The 17,065-nt window shown below is 40.2% G+C and overlaps 1 protein-coding gene across 1 annotated transcript in view; it reads left to right on the top strand.

Moving 5' to 3' along the window:
- Positions 1-17,065, top strand: part of ADGRG4 (adhesion G protein-coupled receptor G4) — a 152,646-nt gene that overhangs the window by 122,571 nt on the left and 13,010 nt on the right. Inside the window, exons 18-20 of the mRNA XM_004606657.2 lie at positions 1,345-1,613; positions 10,451-10,529; positions 13,568-13,848. Coding sequence (XP_004606714.2) covers positions 1,345-1,613; positions 10,451-10,529; positions 13,568-13,848 — 629 coding nt within the window. The remainder of the gene's footprint in view (positions 1-1,344; positions 1,614-10,450; positions 10,530-13,567; positions 13,849-17,065) is intronic.

The raw sequence follows: 17,065 nt of genomic DNA, 5'->3' as shown, positions 1-17,065 counted from the left end.
AGAGCCTGGCAAGCTACTCATGTCGTATTCAGTATGCCAAAAATAGTAACAACAATTCTCACGATGGAGACTTTACTGGTGTTCGCTTGAGCAAATCGATGAACAACGGGATGACAGTTCAGTGCTACAGTGCTACAGTTATTAGTGAATTACCGTGAGGTACAGTTACAAACTTATGAACTTCCATGTTTGCATTTCAGTAATACAGTGATCGTTTACATGGCATCTCCCCTCTTGAGATGTGTATTTTCATACCTTCATACTTTAACACAGGGATGTGTAGTAGGGGGTCCCTCTCCACTCTGGAGAACCCCTTGTTCTCTCTTGAACAGGTTTTCTTCTCACACCCCATCCTTAAATCTATAAATTAAACCTGTTGTAATTTTTTTAAAAAAATATCCACTGGGTCATATGCTTTTTTAAATTGAATCACTGTGAGATACACAGTTACAAATTTGCTCATGACTGGGTTGCTGTCATACAATGTCCCATACCTCACCAGTTTCCAGCCTTCTCTCTCTCCCCCCTCCCTCCCCCTCTCTCTCTTTCTCTCTCTCTTTCCTTTAAGGTACTGTGGTTTACAATACTGTTACTGAAAGTCTAAAGTCTATCATGTATATAACTTAGTGTTATATTATTAAGATTTTTACACTTTATTCATCACCACAATTTGAAAAACACACAAAATGAAAATTATCAAATTTTCATCAATAAATATTTTATATAAATGAAAAAATGTCTTTATTTTGAAACACTGGATCCATTTTAAGAAAGGCCTTAGATTCTATTTCTGACACTGCTTGTGTTCTCCCCAGAACTGCCACTGGTTGTCCTGCACCCCTACAAGTATAGGTGTGACCCCTACAACAATAGCAGTAACTAGCAAAAAATATTTTTAAGTTAAAAAATCTAAGTAACTGTATAAAGAGTTCTGTGCCATCCTGCTATTGGGTTCTATGTAGATCCAGGCCTGACCGTACTGGAGGAAAAAATCACAGAATTGCTATATTTCAAAAAGAAAAAGGGAAACTCTATAGTTGAGAGGCTATTCTTACTCTAGGGATAGTCACTATATCTCAAATACCTTAACTGTACTTAGACAAGGATGAAGGAGTTCTAGAATTCAGTATGTGTAAGGTAGCATGAATGATTTCATTTTACTGAACAGAAAAGATGTGGCAGTGTTCATTGAAAATCAGAACTCCCACTTATTGTAAGAGTTTTTTTTTAATGCAAAAAGGTTGGGATAGAAAAAGATTCTATGAACAGGCTGTGAAAACACTAACCAAAAAAAAATTGATAAATTGGACTAATTCAAGGGACCTTTTGTGCCTTTTCTTTTAGCAAACTTCGAAAAGATCATCCTTCTAAAATCCTCATCAACCTATGTACAGCACTGCTGATGCTAAACCTGATGTTTCTGGTTAATTCCTGGTTATCATCATTCCAGAAGGTGGAACTTTGTATCACAGTTGCAGTGGTGCTTCATTACTTCCTGCTGGCTTCCTTGACTTGGATGGGCCTGGAGGCAGTACACATGTATTTTGCTCTGGTTAAAGTCTTCAACATATACATTCCAAATTACATCCTTAAATTTTGTCTAGCTGGTTGGGGTAAGTATATCTGCCCTTGTCCTTGATGTCTCCGTGTTAAGCCTGTGTGCCTTTATAATTCTAGCTATACTATGCAGATTATTCTGAACCTGATTTTGTTATTGGCATAGGTAAGGAATGCCTCTCTGGTATTTGTCTTGCAGTCAGTCCTTTTTTCTGTCTCTATTACTCTATAACTCTAATTTCCATGGGCTGGGATGCTGCTGCTCAACAGGACATGTTCTATACATGCCCATTCCTAGAATGTATGTGGCCCTGGGATTGATTCCTGGCACTGTAACACCATAAAATTCTTATCTTTATGGAGAGGAAGTGGTCTACACATATTAAACGCTTGTGCACCATGGTTTTGCTTTTCTCTGTCCAGAGCTTAGTCATAACAAATACTTCCCAATAGAAGAGGCAGCACTCTAGCAGCAGTCATGTGTTCAGTCACTGCTCAGTGTCTTCTGGACTCCTCACACTGTCTCTGGGAAAGGTTCTGTCAGTATCCCCCCATTTAATTGGTGAGGGCTCTGAGGCACTACGAGATTAGTCAATTTGCCCAAACTCATGCAGTTAGTACGGATCAGAGCTGGGTTCTGAACCGGGGAGCCTGACTCCATGGTTTGAAGGTTTGTTTTGTTTTCTGGAGGACCTCCCAAGCACTGCTTAGGAAGCTTGAAGGCTCCACTGGAAATTCGCAGCCAGCCGTGTTGGTGGTTCAGTGCCAGGTCTGAGGATTCCATGCTACTTGAACCCTATGGCATTGACGCCCTCCAAGGCCACACTTGGTAGTGCTTGGGGGAGGGTGTCTCTGGGTCATGTTCCCACACTAGGGAGCCATGTGATACAGGAATCGAATCCGAGTTGGACACATGCTAGATATGCATCCTAAGCACTGCATTGTCTCTCAACCCCATGGATTGGACTTTTAGCTTTGCTATTATACCCATTTTGTTGAATGGTCAGGGAACAGATTGCAACGTGTACAAAGAATCAGCTGGGCCTGATTCTCTTTTCATTGCATGCCTAGACCATCTATCACCTATGGAGGGAGCTAGGAGGGAATGAACACAGTAGCAATATATTTGATGGAACACGCCTTTTATTGGTTTACTCTTCTGAGTTTTTAACTGACAGATCCCCTTCCATAGTCAAAAGAGATTTGAGATTCAAAAAATATGTTGGACACGTAGTATACACACAAGTATATATTATGATATCACTCCAGTCCATATATATTTGTATATATATATATATTCCCTTTTATTGAAGTTTAGGTAACATGTTTACAGTAGTGCACAAAGTGACCATACCTTCACCACTGCCAAAGTGACCAAGACCCTCCACCACTGTCTCTGTACCACACCTATTCTGCCTTTTCCTTCCTCTGTTCCCATCAAATTTTTGTGGAATAATACACACCTGTAAAGATCTATATTAAGTAGGATATCTGAGATACATAGGACATAGAGTTAGTTTTTAAAATTTACTATTGGTTTCCAATTTTATGGACTTAATTTCACCCCTGTCTAAAACTCATCACAATTTTCTCCAACATTCCAGTGCCATTCCATCTCTTTTTTGAAATTGAAAGGCTTATTGGAAAGTAGAAGTGAAAGAGGACACTCCCCCACTAGGGAAGAACTTAGTATAGGACTATGTTGACCATGCTACATCTTAAAAGACTTTTGTATTCATTTCTTCCACCTGCATTTCTTTCTATTAACCATATCAATTTTCACAGAATCTAAGGGCTACTGCAGTGACTTTTTTGCCACTTCTTTGGCTTCAGTAAATTAGTATTCCACATAGTAGCAAGATCATCTGATAATTGTCTTTCACTTCCAAATTTAATTCACTTAGCATTTTCATTTCACATTCCACCCATTTTGTCCTATAGGGCACAATGTCATCATCTTAGTGGAATAGTATGCCCCTGAGTATTTAGACTACAGCTTCATTATTTTGTTATCCATCGGTGCACATTTGCATGGATTCCATGTTTTGGCTATTGTAATAATACTGCCATGAACACTGGGGTGCAACAATCATTTCTTGTTTTCTTTTCCTTTGAATAAATGATCTAGAAGTGTTTTTCCAAATTATAGGGATTTTTCATTTTCAGTTTTATTTGTTGGGGGGATGCTGAAGTCATACCATATGGTACTTGGGGGTTATTCCTGGCTCTGTGTTCAGGAGTGACCCCTGGCAGTATTTGGGAGACCCTATGTGGTACCAGGGATGAAACCATGATCGGCCACATTGAAGGCAAGTGCTTTAACCCCATGTTTTAATGGAATCACCATGAGATAAAGTTGTTGACAGTTGGGTTTCATTCATACATGGTTCCAACATTCGTCTTTTCACCAATAAACATTTCCCACCATCAATGTCCCCAGTTCCCTTCCCACCACCCACCCACCCCTACAAGCCTACCTCTGTGGCAGGCATTTTTCTTCTTTCTATTTCTCTCGCTTACTCTTTTTCTCTCTCTTTCCTTTTTAGCATTATGGTTTACAATACAGGTATTGAAAGGTCATTAAGTTTATCCCTTTACCTACTTTCTGCACTCAGTTCTTGTCCAGAGTGTTCATTTCCAGCTATCACTGTCATAGTGGACAGTGGACAGTGTACTTCTTTATCCTAACTGCCTTCTCCCCTCCACCACTTGTAGCAAGCTTCCAACTGTGGACCAGTCCTCTTGGCCCTTGTTTCTACTGTCTTTGGGTATTAATCTCATACTACTTTTTAAATATCCTGCAAATAAGTACAATCATTCTATGTCTGTCCCTGTCCTTCCGATTAACTTCACTCAGCATTATACACCCCATGTCCATCCATTTATAATCAAATTTCATGACTTCAGTTTTCCTTGTGCTGAGTTGTATATCATTGTGTAGATGTACCATAGTTTCTTTCTCCAGTTGTCTGTTCTCGGGAACTCGGGTTGTTTCCAGATTCTGGCTATTGTGAATAGTGCTCCAATGAACATAGATGTGCAGATGGCTTTTCTGCAGTTTGTTTTGGGCTCCCGGGGTATATTCCCAGAAGTGATATAGGTTGGTCCTATGGAAGCTCAATTTCTCCATTTCATTTCTCCTTTTCATAGGAATATTTATTTTACACTGCTTTTACAAAAATTAAAATAGCTTCTCAAAACCCTGAAATCCCATAAGATTGTACATCAATGGATTTTTTTAATTAGGAAGTAAACAGCTTCCCAATTAGCTACTCATCCTTCTATTTTTTTGTTTTATTTTATTTTTGGTTGGTAATCAGTCCCCGTTTATTCAAGTCTCACAGGGTTAGTTATAGAGAAATCATCAACAGTTGGGATACCAATTACACATAAGTGTGGTTGAACATTATCACAAACAATGAACAGATGTAAAGTCTTTCCCATCAGGGGAAGTTCTAAGAGATTAACTCAAGGACAAAATCTCATCCTGCTAGGAGGTCCACCCAAGGGTAGAATTCCATCTAAGGATGTATTACTTTGCCCTTTCCTTAGCCAGTATCCAGTTAAACAGTCATTTTAAATTAATTTATTAATATTTCTAGTCATTTTAATGAACACAGTAAGAGATATATTAAGCTTAAAGAGTGGCTCTTCCTAGGGACATCTCACTCACTATATATACCAAACTACAGTCCTCAGGCCAAATTTCACTTTTCTAACCCCAACAGGGTTCCTATTCAGTTACTTTTTTTTGGGTTATGACAGGGTTTATTCCATGACCATGCTCTTTTTTATGGTTTATTTATTTATTTATTTTTTAAATTTATTTAATTACTGTGAGATAGTTACCAGCTTTCATGTTTGGGTTACAATCACACAATGATCAAACATCCATCCCTCCACCAGTGCACATTCCCTACCACCAATGTCCCCTGTATACCCCCCCTTCCCCACCTTCCCCCTGATCTTAACATATACTTTTTATGGCACTCAGCTTGTCACTTTTCGATGCCAGGGTAAGTTGTGGCTTGTCTTGGGTTTGGTGTTAGGAACTAAGGGTTACTGAGACTTAAGTCAAGTAAACATAATGGACACCCAGGAATAAGTATTATTCGGATTCAATTAACTCCCAAGTTACAAAAGTGTAGCATTAACTGTCTTCCTGTGTCTATACAAAAAGAACATTGCTCTAAAACAAACTATGCAAAGGACATGAAGGAAAAAGAAAATCAATATTTCAGTTACATACACAAAATCCAAAGCCCTCAGAAGAATTTGACTTTATAAGTCACAGTGTCTGATTTGAGGATAAGTGATAACACACAGGGGAAGAAGAGCACAAAGGAGAGGTTAAAGATAAATACAGGATTGGGAGTGCCTGGGAGTTACTCAATAAACTCCCTTTGGTGGGGGCTTGGGGGAGGTTAGACAATATTAAACTTACAATAATATTTTGAACTGTAATCCACAAAAGTCTGGCATCTCTAATCTGAATCATCACTTGAACTTTGAACTCTGTTATCAGGAAGTTGTACAACATACTGGAACTTTGTGCAGAAAACTGCTCTAATAACCTCCTCTAAGAGTAAAATTTGAAAGGGAGTTACTTCTGTAGATTGATCCATAAGATGCCACTGCAGTATAGCGTACAAATTACTCAGCTACCAGCAACAGAGTAGTTTGTTTAGCAGTAAGGAATCCATAGTCAGTCTCTGGGGCAGCATGAAGAGGTCACACATCTACCGTCACTGTAGCCAGCCCTCTTTTCAGCAGAACCTCACAAATAATGTATCAGAAAATTTAGCTACAATTAAAATCATTTTTGGAAAAAAACTTTTAAATGTAATTAGGTAGCATGTTGTATGTGTTTTGCAACTGGCAACATTTCCTTGCTAGGCAAAATGAGACCAATATAAGGTACACTAATTATAACTGATATAACATTGTCTCCTTCTTCATACTTCACAGGACATTGATCCAGGTATCATTTTATTAAAATAATCTAGAGAGATGGACATTATCACTTTCTTCAATTCTACCAATCAGTTGTATATGCATATGCAAAGTAAATGCACACAGTCAAGATTCCCAGCTGCATCTGCATGTTGGAATTTCTTGGCTTTCTCACCTAAGTCAAGAATCATGAAGCTTCAGAATCTAAACCGGATTAAATGGCTTCATGCTTCCCATTTTCTGGCACTTTTTTTGCCCTCTATCCATGCCACTTACCCAGCTCCAGAGTTTAGCCTGCCTTTGAGGGAAGGACAACATTCAGAGGTTCAAAGTCAGCGGATGGGGTCTGGGAGACAAACGGATAACAGCTGCATTACAAAGTTATTTTTATGGTGGCTACTCATCCTTTTAATGAGTTCATTATCACAGTGACAACAGTGCTGCATTCTGTGTAAATTAAGTCACAATTATGTGTGTGCCACTGGTGGTACACACCACCAGCAATTTTAATGCAGTAGATGTTTATCACAGCCGACCTGGGTTTGATTCCTCCATCCTCGCGGAGAGCCTGGCAAGCTACCGAGAGTATCCCGCCCACATGGCAGAGCCTGGCAAGCTACCCGTGGCATATTCAATATGCCAAAACAGTAACAAGAAATCTCACAATGAAGACGTTACTGGTGACCACTCAAGCAGATGGATGCACAATGGGATGGCAGCGCTATAGTGCTATAGATGTTTACACTGAATACATAATCTGTGCTGCCATCTTTGCTGATGTGGAGATCAGAGAAAGGAAAGTACTAAACAAAAATGTTGCTTTTGAATATTTTAGATCCCATCCAAAACACAGCCTGAAACAGTCAATGTACTCCTCCTTCTGCCCAGGGTCCTCAGCTTGTTCCACTGGTAGGTGGCAAGATATCATGGAAGAAGATTCATGAATCATCCAGAAAGCCAGTCACCAACACCTGGCTAATTGTGACAGGGCCATAAAAACCTCTACATACTGATCTTTTTTCACCTTCATTAAAACTTTTAAGCTTCCTTTTCAGACCCCTCTTCCTTCACTTTCTCCTTAAAACATGGGACTTCACTGTACTCTTAGCTCTTTGATCTTTTCATTCCATACCCCCTTCTCAAGGTGTCCAGGGAAAGGCAGAAAAGTCTAAGACTTTGTGAAGACAGAATTAGGGCATATTGAGAAAGCACCCAGAGCTAGGGCAAGGCAAGGCAGAGGCTTAGCTGGACCAGCAAGTCAAAGCGACAAGGAGCTGCTTTCAGATTTTGTTTAGCGCTCACGATGATGGGGAAAGCTAAAGATGTTGGATCCTTGGGCCCAGCCTTAGAGAATAACATCCAAACAATAGGGGACACAACAGTGCTAAAGGAATTGGTGTTGACAAGTTGTATGCCGGAAACTCAAGCACTTTCTAACTTTGTAATTCATGGTGATTCAATTTAAAAAATTAAAAATAAAACTTAAATGCTGAATGAATCAAAAATTAGAAAACCCAGGATCACCATGCCATTTGTGAGATTTCCTGTGGCTGAGGAGCCAGTTCTAATTCTGCCAGCTCTATTCTGATAGCACTGTCAGCTGCTACTGAGGTGGGCAGGGTACAGAACACCACATGTTTTTGGAGTCCGGGAGGGAGGGAGAAACTGTCTTCCAAGAGCCTCTGGAAGGTAGGAAGAAAAAGGTAGGGAGAAAAAGTCTCCCAGCAGACTCCCAGAGGAGAGAGGGAGGGAGATCAATGGGAGATGACTTCAGGGAAACATAAGCTTTAAGCTGTCTTGAATTCTCAAAGAAGATCAAGGCACCACATCAACATCCACCTCAGTCACAGTCCAAGACTGCCTGTTTGGCTATATAAATACCAGCCAGGTCTTCAGGCTACCCCACAAGTTTTGTGCTCCAAGGAACTTGGGAATCTGCAGCTTAGGATGCAAATGCCATCAATTTTTAGAAATATAATATTAGTACATTTGTTTGAAGCACTTTGTTCCTAAATAGTTTATATTTCTTTACTTAAATCCCTGCCCAAGGAAAGAGCTGTGTCCAGTTTTAGAAAAGAACAGCCATGAGGGATCTCCTTGCCACTAGTTAACAAAGGGGAAGCAGCTTGGAGATTACCTTACAGTTGTCATTTGAAATGTGAGGTATCCTTGCATTTCTCCCAAAAGGCACTTTTTATTGTTTTTTTTCTTTTGGGGTCATACCTGGTGATGCACAGGGGTTACTCCTGGCTCCGCACTCAGGAATAACTCCTGGCGGTGCTCGGGGGACTATATGGGATTCTGGGAATCGAATCCAGGTCGGCCGTGTACAAGGCAAACACCCTACCCACTGTACTATTGCTCCAGCCTCTAAAAAGCACTTTTAAAAGAATGTGTACATCAGACTAGGCACTGGTAGGTGTGTGATCTTGAGATCTGAAGGTTTTGTCTTGTTGAACACAGAATCAGTGGATTTTTTTAGAGAGGCGGTAAAAATAACTTTGTAAAGTATTTCCTGATTTTGTGTAGATGTATAACTCTTTGTTTAGCAGAAATACCGTGTGATATGGATCAGTGGTGGATCCCAGGACTCTTATGTGTGAGGCCCTGGATTTGATCCTCTGCAGTGCAAAAGGAGCCATTTTAAAAAACTTTTTTATTGAATCACCATGTGAAAAGTTACAAAGCTTTCAGGCTTAAGTCTCAGTCATACAATGATCAAACACCCATCCCTTCACCAGTGCACAAATTTCACCACCAAGAACCCCAGTATACCTCCTGTCCCACCTCCACCCCCCACCTGTGTAGCTGATGATTTTCATTTTACTTTCTCTTTACTTTGCTTTCAATATTTCAACAGAAAACTCACTATTATTCTTTGGAATTTTCCTCCAACAATCAGACCTGCAGAAAAGGCATCATTTGAAATTTGTTTTACATTCCTGAGAATGAAGAGCATATGAGGTTGTGGTTTTGGATTTCTAGTATTTTAGTAATTAAGTCCAGAGAAGATTCTGGCAGAAATCACGTCATTGCAAGCTCATACCTCTGTTTAGTGGGACTTATAAGATGGCAGTCGCCATGCTGCCGCTGGGGAAAGGAAAGGCTGAGAGAGAAAAACCTTTTCCCTCCTGGGTTGGCATGGGGCCATAGCTTAGTTCACAGTCTAGAGGCATTTCTGCAAGAAACCGCTGGATGCCAAAAGTAGTTAGTTGGCCTCCAGGATCATGGGCGTTCAGGAACGGAGGGGCCGCTCGTGTGCGGCTTCTCAGGATCACATCTGGACAGAGAGCAGCAAAAAGAGCCATTTAAGTTTGACAAATGTACATGAAATTGGATTTTTAAACCTCCTGTCTGTACTCACATTATATTTGGCCACTTCAACTGAGATGATTGCTTTATTATAGTCTTGCTGAATTAACTGGTTGTTAACTGTTCGATCTAGTCAAAATGCCAATCTAGTAACAAGTATGGAAACAGCTTCAGTGTCAAAAAAGCACTGTCAACTGCTGCTGATTGTTGGGCTCCTTCCTCCAGGGTGACGGAGACTAAAAAGAAATCAGAAATGAAGGAGGAATATGGAAAGGGACAAATAATGGTGGCCCATCATCTAAAAGGAACTGCTTCATGCAAAATAATGAGCTAGCTACTTCTATTGCCAAGTTGATTTTTTGGCACTTGAGCAATTTTCAATAACCAGTGGCTTTTGTAGGGGTACCATTGGTGTACTTTTTAGTTTTACAGATCGGAGGGAGAACTCCAAGCAATGTTTAACTTGAAAGGCTTCAGAAACATTTTTGCAAGCAACGGTATTTGGATGCCTGCACAACTGTGGCTTATTTATTAAACAGTGTCTAAATACATCAGCACCCATAGTCTTTGATGGGGCTCGCTTCTCTGCTGTCTCATAGGTATCCTCTGGCTTGTTTCTCCATTCTAGGGATCCCAGCGATTGTAGTGGCCATCATACTTGGTGTGAATAAAGATCTGTATGGAACTCTGAGCTCAGCCACTCCATTGTAAGTATAGGCGTCTTTACTTCTCAGCTGGGGGTCGGTGGGCTCTTGAGTAAGCAGGGTAAGCTGGGCTGTTCTGGCTGGCTTTAGCCAAGACTAAGCCTCAGGCTTTCTGGTCTACACATTGTGAAGGGCACACATATACGATGATTACATTCCAGGTTGTGCATGACCTTGGGCAAGTAATCTTTCCTCTAACTTTAATTTCTTCCTCTGGCAAAAAGGTCTCACCATGTTTGCTTTTAACATTGCATACAAATGAAAATGACCTCGTGAATATAAAGTGCTCAGAATGTGGCTAGTTCCATGTTCAATGCTGTGTAACTGGTGGCCTTTATGATGAAAAAACACCTCATTTGGAAAGCAATGGAGCAGCCACCATCAGGAATGCAGAGACAAGTGGCAAAACATTTTTTTGCCTTTCAACAACTGCCATGTCCCCTGAAGATGCCATCACCGCTTTTGTTTTGTACACTGGCTTCAGCTTTTTTCCCCTATGATTTCTTTTATTCTTTCTCTCTTTTTTTCTTCCTTTTATGTATAAAGCCGTCTCTTTGGCTCTTTCATCCATGGCTACAACAGAGTAGCCTTTCACTTCATGCCACCTTACCAGAGCCTTCTCTGATAGGCTTGGAGGCAGTTACCGTGCAGTTCTTTAAGCAGCGCAGTCTCATTTACCTCGTTGATTGTCATTTTACTTACCCATATTCGTTCTGTTTATCACTGCCTCTCAAGTTATTTTTTTTCCATTATAGATTTCCTCTCCCACTGGACTGAAATCAAATGAAGGAGGTCTTGCCCCCAAGACTCCTTCGCCTTTCATATTAAGATGACAGTTTTCAGAGGGTCAAATTTATATTGCCCTTTCCAGCAGATGCTTTCTAATTAAAATTCCTTACTATTCTTTTCTTTCTTTCTCTTTTTTCTTCCCTTCCTTCTGATTTCCTCCTTCATCCTCCCTCCTTGCCTGATTTAAAGGGTCCCCTGTGCCTACTTAATGGTGATTCTTCTTCAGAGATCAAAAGCAAAAGCAAAAGCAGAAAAAAATGACTCCATCCCCCCCCCGCCTCCAATAACCCTTTCATATGTGAATTGGTTGGCAAGAAGCAGTGTTCGAAGAGTTTTTAATATTTTGAAACAGTAATACACACAGTACAGAATTCAAAGGCACATAAGGGTAGAGAGAGGATGAAAGGCAAGACTCACTCCCCTACCCAGATACCCAGTTTTTATTCCTTAATGCAACCTTTATCATCAATAAGCAAATCGTTATAGAGATTATCTTGTACCCTGTAACCCAAATGTCAGATGCTTGGTTTGGTATTTATCAGTATGTCTTGGAGATGATTTTCCGTCCAAATATAGAATGATGCCTATTCTATCATTCTGGGAGTGGGGGTATTGGATATACCTGAATGGTTTACTCCTGGCTCTGTCTATACTCAGGGATCACTCCTTGTGTTGCATGCAGTGAAAGGGAAGGAACCGAACTCAGGTTCATGCATGCAAAGTAAGCACCTTAACCTCTGTACTATCTCCCTGATCTCAGAGAGCTGTCTCCTTTTTTTTACTTTTTGGGTCACACCCGGCGATGCACAGGGTTTACTCCTGGCTCATGCACTCAGGAATCACTCCTGGAAGTGCTTGGGGGACCTTATGGGATGCTGGGAATCGAACCTGGGTAGGCCACGTGCAAGGCAAATGCCCTATCTGCTGTGCTATCACTCCAGCTCCAGGGCTTCCTCTTTTTAATAATTTTCCATAGAGTCCTTTAAGACTGAATATGAACCCAGTGAACCCTATTTTACTCATTAGAAAAATTAAATGAGCCCCCTTCTCCTTCCAATACACACAAACATTCATGAAAGCTTCCCAACTAACATGAACAATATGACTAACAAAGGATTTTCTGATTTTAATAAAGTAGTTTCAGCTAACCTGACATACAGTCAAATAAGTGACGTTTGTCTGTTTTCAAAAATCAGAGGTGTGGTCTGGGGAGATAGCACAGGTGTTAAACCTTGCACATAGTCAATCCCAATTTTATCCACAGCACTTCATATCATCCCATGAACACTTCTAGGAGTGATACCTGAGTACAGAACGAGGAGTAATCCCTGAGCACAACTGATGTGGCCCACCCACTACCACCACCACCACCACCACCACCATCAAATCAGAGGTGATACCTCCAGTAATTGCAAATACTACTTAGTATCTGCTCATATGAACCCACATATATTTCTTTTTCAATAAAAGCTCTAGGACAATTAGTTAGTCCAGGAACCAATGTTGAATTTTTTAAAAAATAAATTGAATCACTAATGTTGAATTTTGCAGATGAAACCTGTACCTGCAGTGGGAGATTTAGAATATGCATCACATTTGACACAGTGCAAGTAGAGCTGTCCCCTTTCTGTTATATTTTCTTTAACATTTATCATCTCATTATTGTTTGATAAAACATTCAAAAAAGTGATCATTGTTCACGTTCTGTTACTGTGATCTCTATCACAGCAAGCATAACTCAGTGTGCCAATAAACACTCAGGCATTAAGTGGTGGGGTAGCACTGCACTATAGCACTGTCATCCCATTGTTCATCGATTTGCTTGAGCGAGCACCAGTAACGTCTCATGGTGAGACTTGTTACTGCTTTTGGCATATTGAGTATGCCACGGGTAGCTTGCCAGGCTCTGCTGTGCGGACGGGATGCTCTTGGTAGCTTGCCGGGCTCTCCGAGACGGTGATAAAAACTTTGTTTTTCTGCTGTTGAGGAAGAAAATAGTCTCCTAAGAATTGGACTGAGAGCATTCTGAATATATTGGACATAAAGAACCCCTAGGATTTCTGACTCAGTGGTAGAGAGAACACTGAAGGAAGTTGGGGGTCCTAATTCTGGTTCTGCCTTTAATGGTTGTGTGTGAAATCTGTTGAGTCCTTATTGTAGAAGTGAAGCTCACTACATGATCTTCAGAGTACGGCTGCAACCAAGGATTTTGTTTCTTTACCTCACAATGGCCTTTTTTTTGTTTCTTACAGTTGTTGGATTAAGGACAATTCTGCCTTTTACTTCTCAGTTGTGGCTTATTTTTGCCTCATATTTCTTGTAAATATCTCCATGTTCGGCACTGTTCTTCTGCAGCTGAATTCTATCAAAGCTCAAGGCCACAGAAAGAGACAGAAGATGATACTGCATGACTTCAAAGGCATCATGAGCCTAACATTCCTACTTGGCCTCACCTGGGGGTTTGCCTTTTTTGCCTGGGGACCCGTGAGGAATATTTTCTTGTATCTTTTTGCCGTTTTCAACACTTTGCAAGGTAACTGATGCTTCTTTGTCCTTACTGTGACTAGCTAGGTCTCCAGCAAAGTCTATGCTGCCTTGAAAATAATATCATATTTTAGGGACTAAAGGAAGAATTCTATTGTTAGTGCATTGGCAGGCAACCATTGGCAACTTTAGCTAGATGTAATTGAATACTCAACCTACTGTCTAACTCAGAATGTATGAAAAAGCCCAGAGTGCTGAACTTACTGCCACTAGTTGGCAATATCTGTTACAATCAGACTTGCAATATTTCTTATTGTATCCATGACATAAAACATGCACGTTCATAAGTGTACAGATACACAGTTGTGTCAACATTTTGAAATGCATTCAAAGGAAGAAGCAACTTAGCAATTACTCAACAGGAGAAACTAAGCTTTTGATCCTAAAGACTGGCTGCATCAGATGCCCTAATATTATGGGAATGATCCAGGCTAAGAAATGAGAGAGTCATAAGAGAAGTGAATGTGAAGATCAAAGAAGTGTGAGTCAAGGCAAAGATCAAAGTTCGAATTTTGCTACAAACCAACTTTGAAAAAGTCTGAAATGTTGATTGAATTAGATCATTCTAAACTAATAGCTTCTTAGCTCTTGAACCACCTTCCTATTTTCTGTTGAAAGGAACAAGTGTTCAATGATGTTTTAAGTGGTAGGACAAAGATAAGATGAAAAATAAAAAGGCTAGAATTCCGAGTACTAGACCACTGAGAAATTTTTAAGGTTATTGTTGACCTTATTTTACCTGATAAAAAATTATTGGAAAGGGCCAGAGAGATACCACATGAATTAAGGTGATTTTTTGCATGCAACTGGCCCCAGTTTGATCTCCAGCATTATGTATGGTCCCCTGGAAACCTCCAAGAGTAAACTGTGAAGTGAACACTGCTGAATGTGGTCCACTCCCCTTCAGAAATCTTGGGAGAAATAGGCATTCACTCAACTCAATGCTCTTAAGCTTCAGTTTGACCATAGTCATTTGGGCTAATGAGGCTGGCTGTGTGTTAACATGCACAAAGCATTATTTAGGGTCTCCTTTACTTACCTACTGCTCTTAAATATTCATCCAATAAACACTTTTTTTTAAAACCAAAGTACTATCTTCTGGGGAGTTCTCAGTAATGCTCCAATGAGAATAGGGTTATGTGGTCAACAACATTTGGAAAATGAGGCAAATGTCAAACCCCATTCTTAAGATGGCACAATAAATAATTGTATTGTTTTTTTAAAAAAATTTTAAATGCAGAATTTCAAAGACCCTAGAACCCTTTGCAGTTGGGACTCAACATCTGAAGAACCTTAAAAATATAAACAGGTGTTCAGTCATTACATGCCAGATATTATATGTGCTACAGAGAGAGAGAGGAAAAACTCAGTACAAAGAATACTTTCTTATTGCCCTTTTAAAATTATAAATGTATGTTATTTTTTTAAGGCACCATGATTTACAATAGTGTTCATGACAGGGTTTCATGTATATAATGTTCCAACAATACACCCTCCGCCAGTGTCTACTTCCCTCCACCATTATCTCCGTATTTTCTTCTTGCCTTCCCTAAGCCAGTGCCATAGTAAGCTCAGTTTCTCTGGACCAGTTCTCAGATTTGTTACCTTTGGCCATTTGTCAGTGTATAGTTTTTGCCTAGGATCATACAGTTTTTAGTTCTTTGTTATTTTTTTGGAGGGGGAGTTGGACCATACCTGTTAATGTTCATTCAGGCAATACTCTTTGGGACCCTGTGCTCAGGGGTCACTCCTGGTGGTGCTTGCTTGGGGCAACCATACACATTACTGAAAATTGTGCCAGGGATTGAGTCAGAGTAGACCTCTGTTATCTCACTGAGCACACTAATTTTTATTTTTTGCCATAGAATTTTATGTTTCAAAAATCCATCTTATCCTGGAGCAATGATGTGTAGCAACTGAAACATTCTGTCCCACTAGAATCAGTTTACTTTACATAGAGCCATATTCTGATTGAAATGTGAAATTCCAAGTATGGCATTTTCCTCCATATGCCATTTGGATTCCTTTCTGTGGCATGTACAGTATTTTTAGGAGTGCTCCCTATCACTTTCAAGTGGTTTCCTTCGAAACTACCAGAACTTGATTATATCCTAGATTGGGCCTGAGGCCTTGGTGGTGGTCTAGACCAGTGCTTTCAGACTTTCTATAGACACCTCTCAATAGATTTATTGTTGAAGATTACTGGTCTAGACCAGTGTCTCTCAACATTTTTCCATCCGTGGTACCCTTGTACCCTTCTTCTGTCCCCCTCTCCTACCAGTTATCTTCTTGTATCATTCTGTGGCACTCATTTATATGATTTTTACCTGTATTATCCCTGGAGATATTACACCCTTGGAATTTCATCCTTGGAATATCTCTGCGGAATGCCTCCTTGATGATAAATTTGGTCTAGACTTTACCTCTTGAAAGAACTATTTAGCCTGCACTGAGTTATCCAGTTCTCACTAAAATATTGCCTTGGTGTTGAGTGTCCATTGAAATGGCTTAGGAGTCAGACACCAGTGCTCGTTTTTTCCTCAGCAGTAACCCCAGGCTTCTCATTGTGTTGCTAATTCTGAGGGTAAACATGTTCACCCATGAAAAGTGGTTTAAAAATAAAGCAACTTAAACACAAGAAAGAAAAGCAGTTGAGGACTTAAAGGGGAAGAGACATTTTCCCAACAGTGAGGTTTCGTTTTCATGGTGGGAGGGGAAAATATTATTTTGGCAGGAATTTGACATGACTAGAAGGAAGATCCAGTTGGGGCTTCCTGGGGACTAAAACCAATGTCTTACAGATCCAGAATCTCTTGGTCATCAGCTGGGTGTCAATCAAGAGCCAAACGTTCCTATTTCTTTGTCCTGCTGCCAGACAGAATGTGTCATCTTGTCGAGAGAGGGCTTACAGAGCCCTGAGTTTCAAACTCATGTTATACACATCCATGACTCAAATACTCAAGACAAGAATGAAATCAATCCAGCAATCAAGTTAGTTATTTAAAAACCAGAGGACAGGTTTGCACTTCTGAGAGAAGGGGTTGCCCTTATTAAGGTGTGAAACAGTTATGTTCATGAGAGGCATTTCTGAAAGACAGTTGCACAAATTTATTTAGATGATGGGTACTGGAGAGATAGTACAGCAGGTAAGGCATTTACCTTGCACATAACCTACTTAGGTTCAATCTCTTGCACTACACATGGGG

The sequence above is a fragment of the Sorex araneus genome, chromosome X, assembly GCF_027595985.1.
Source record: "Sorex araneus isolate mSorAra2 chromosome X, mSorAra2.pri, whole genome shotgun sequence".
NCBI lineage: Eukaryota > Metazoa > Chordata > Mammalia > Eulipotyphla > Soricidae > Sorex > Sorex araneus.
Note: the sequence above shows the minus strand (reverse complement) of the source record. Positions and strands in the feature narration are given on the sequence as shown.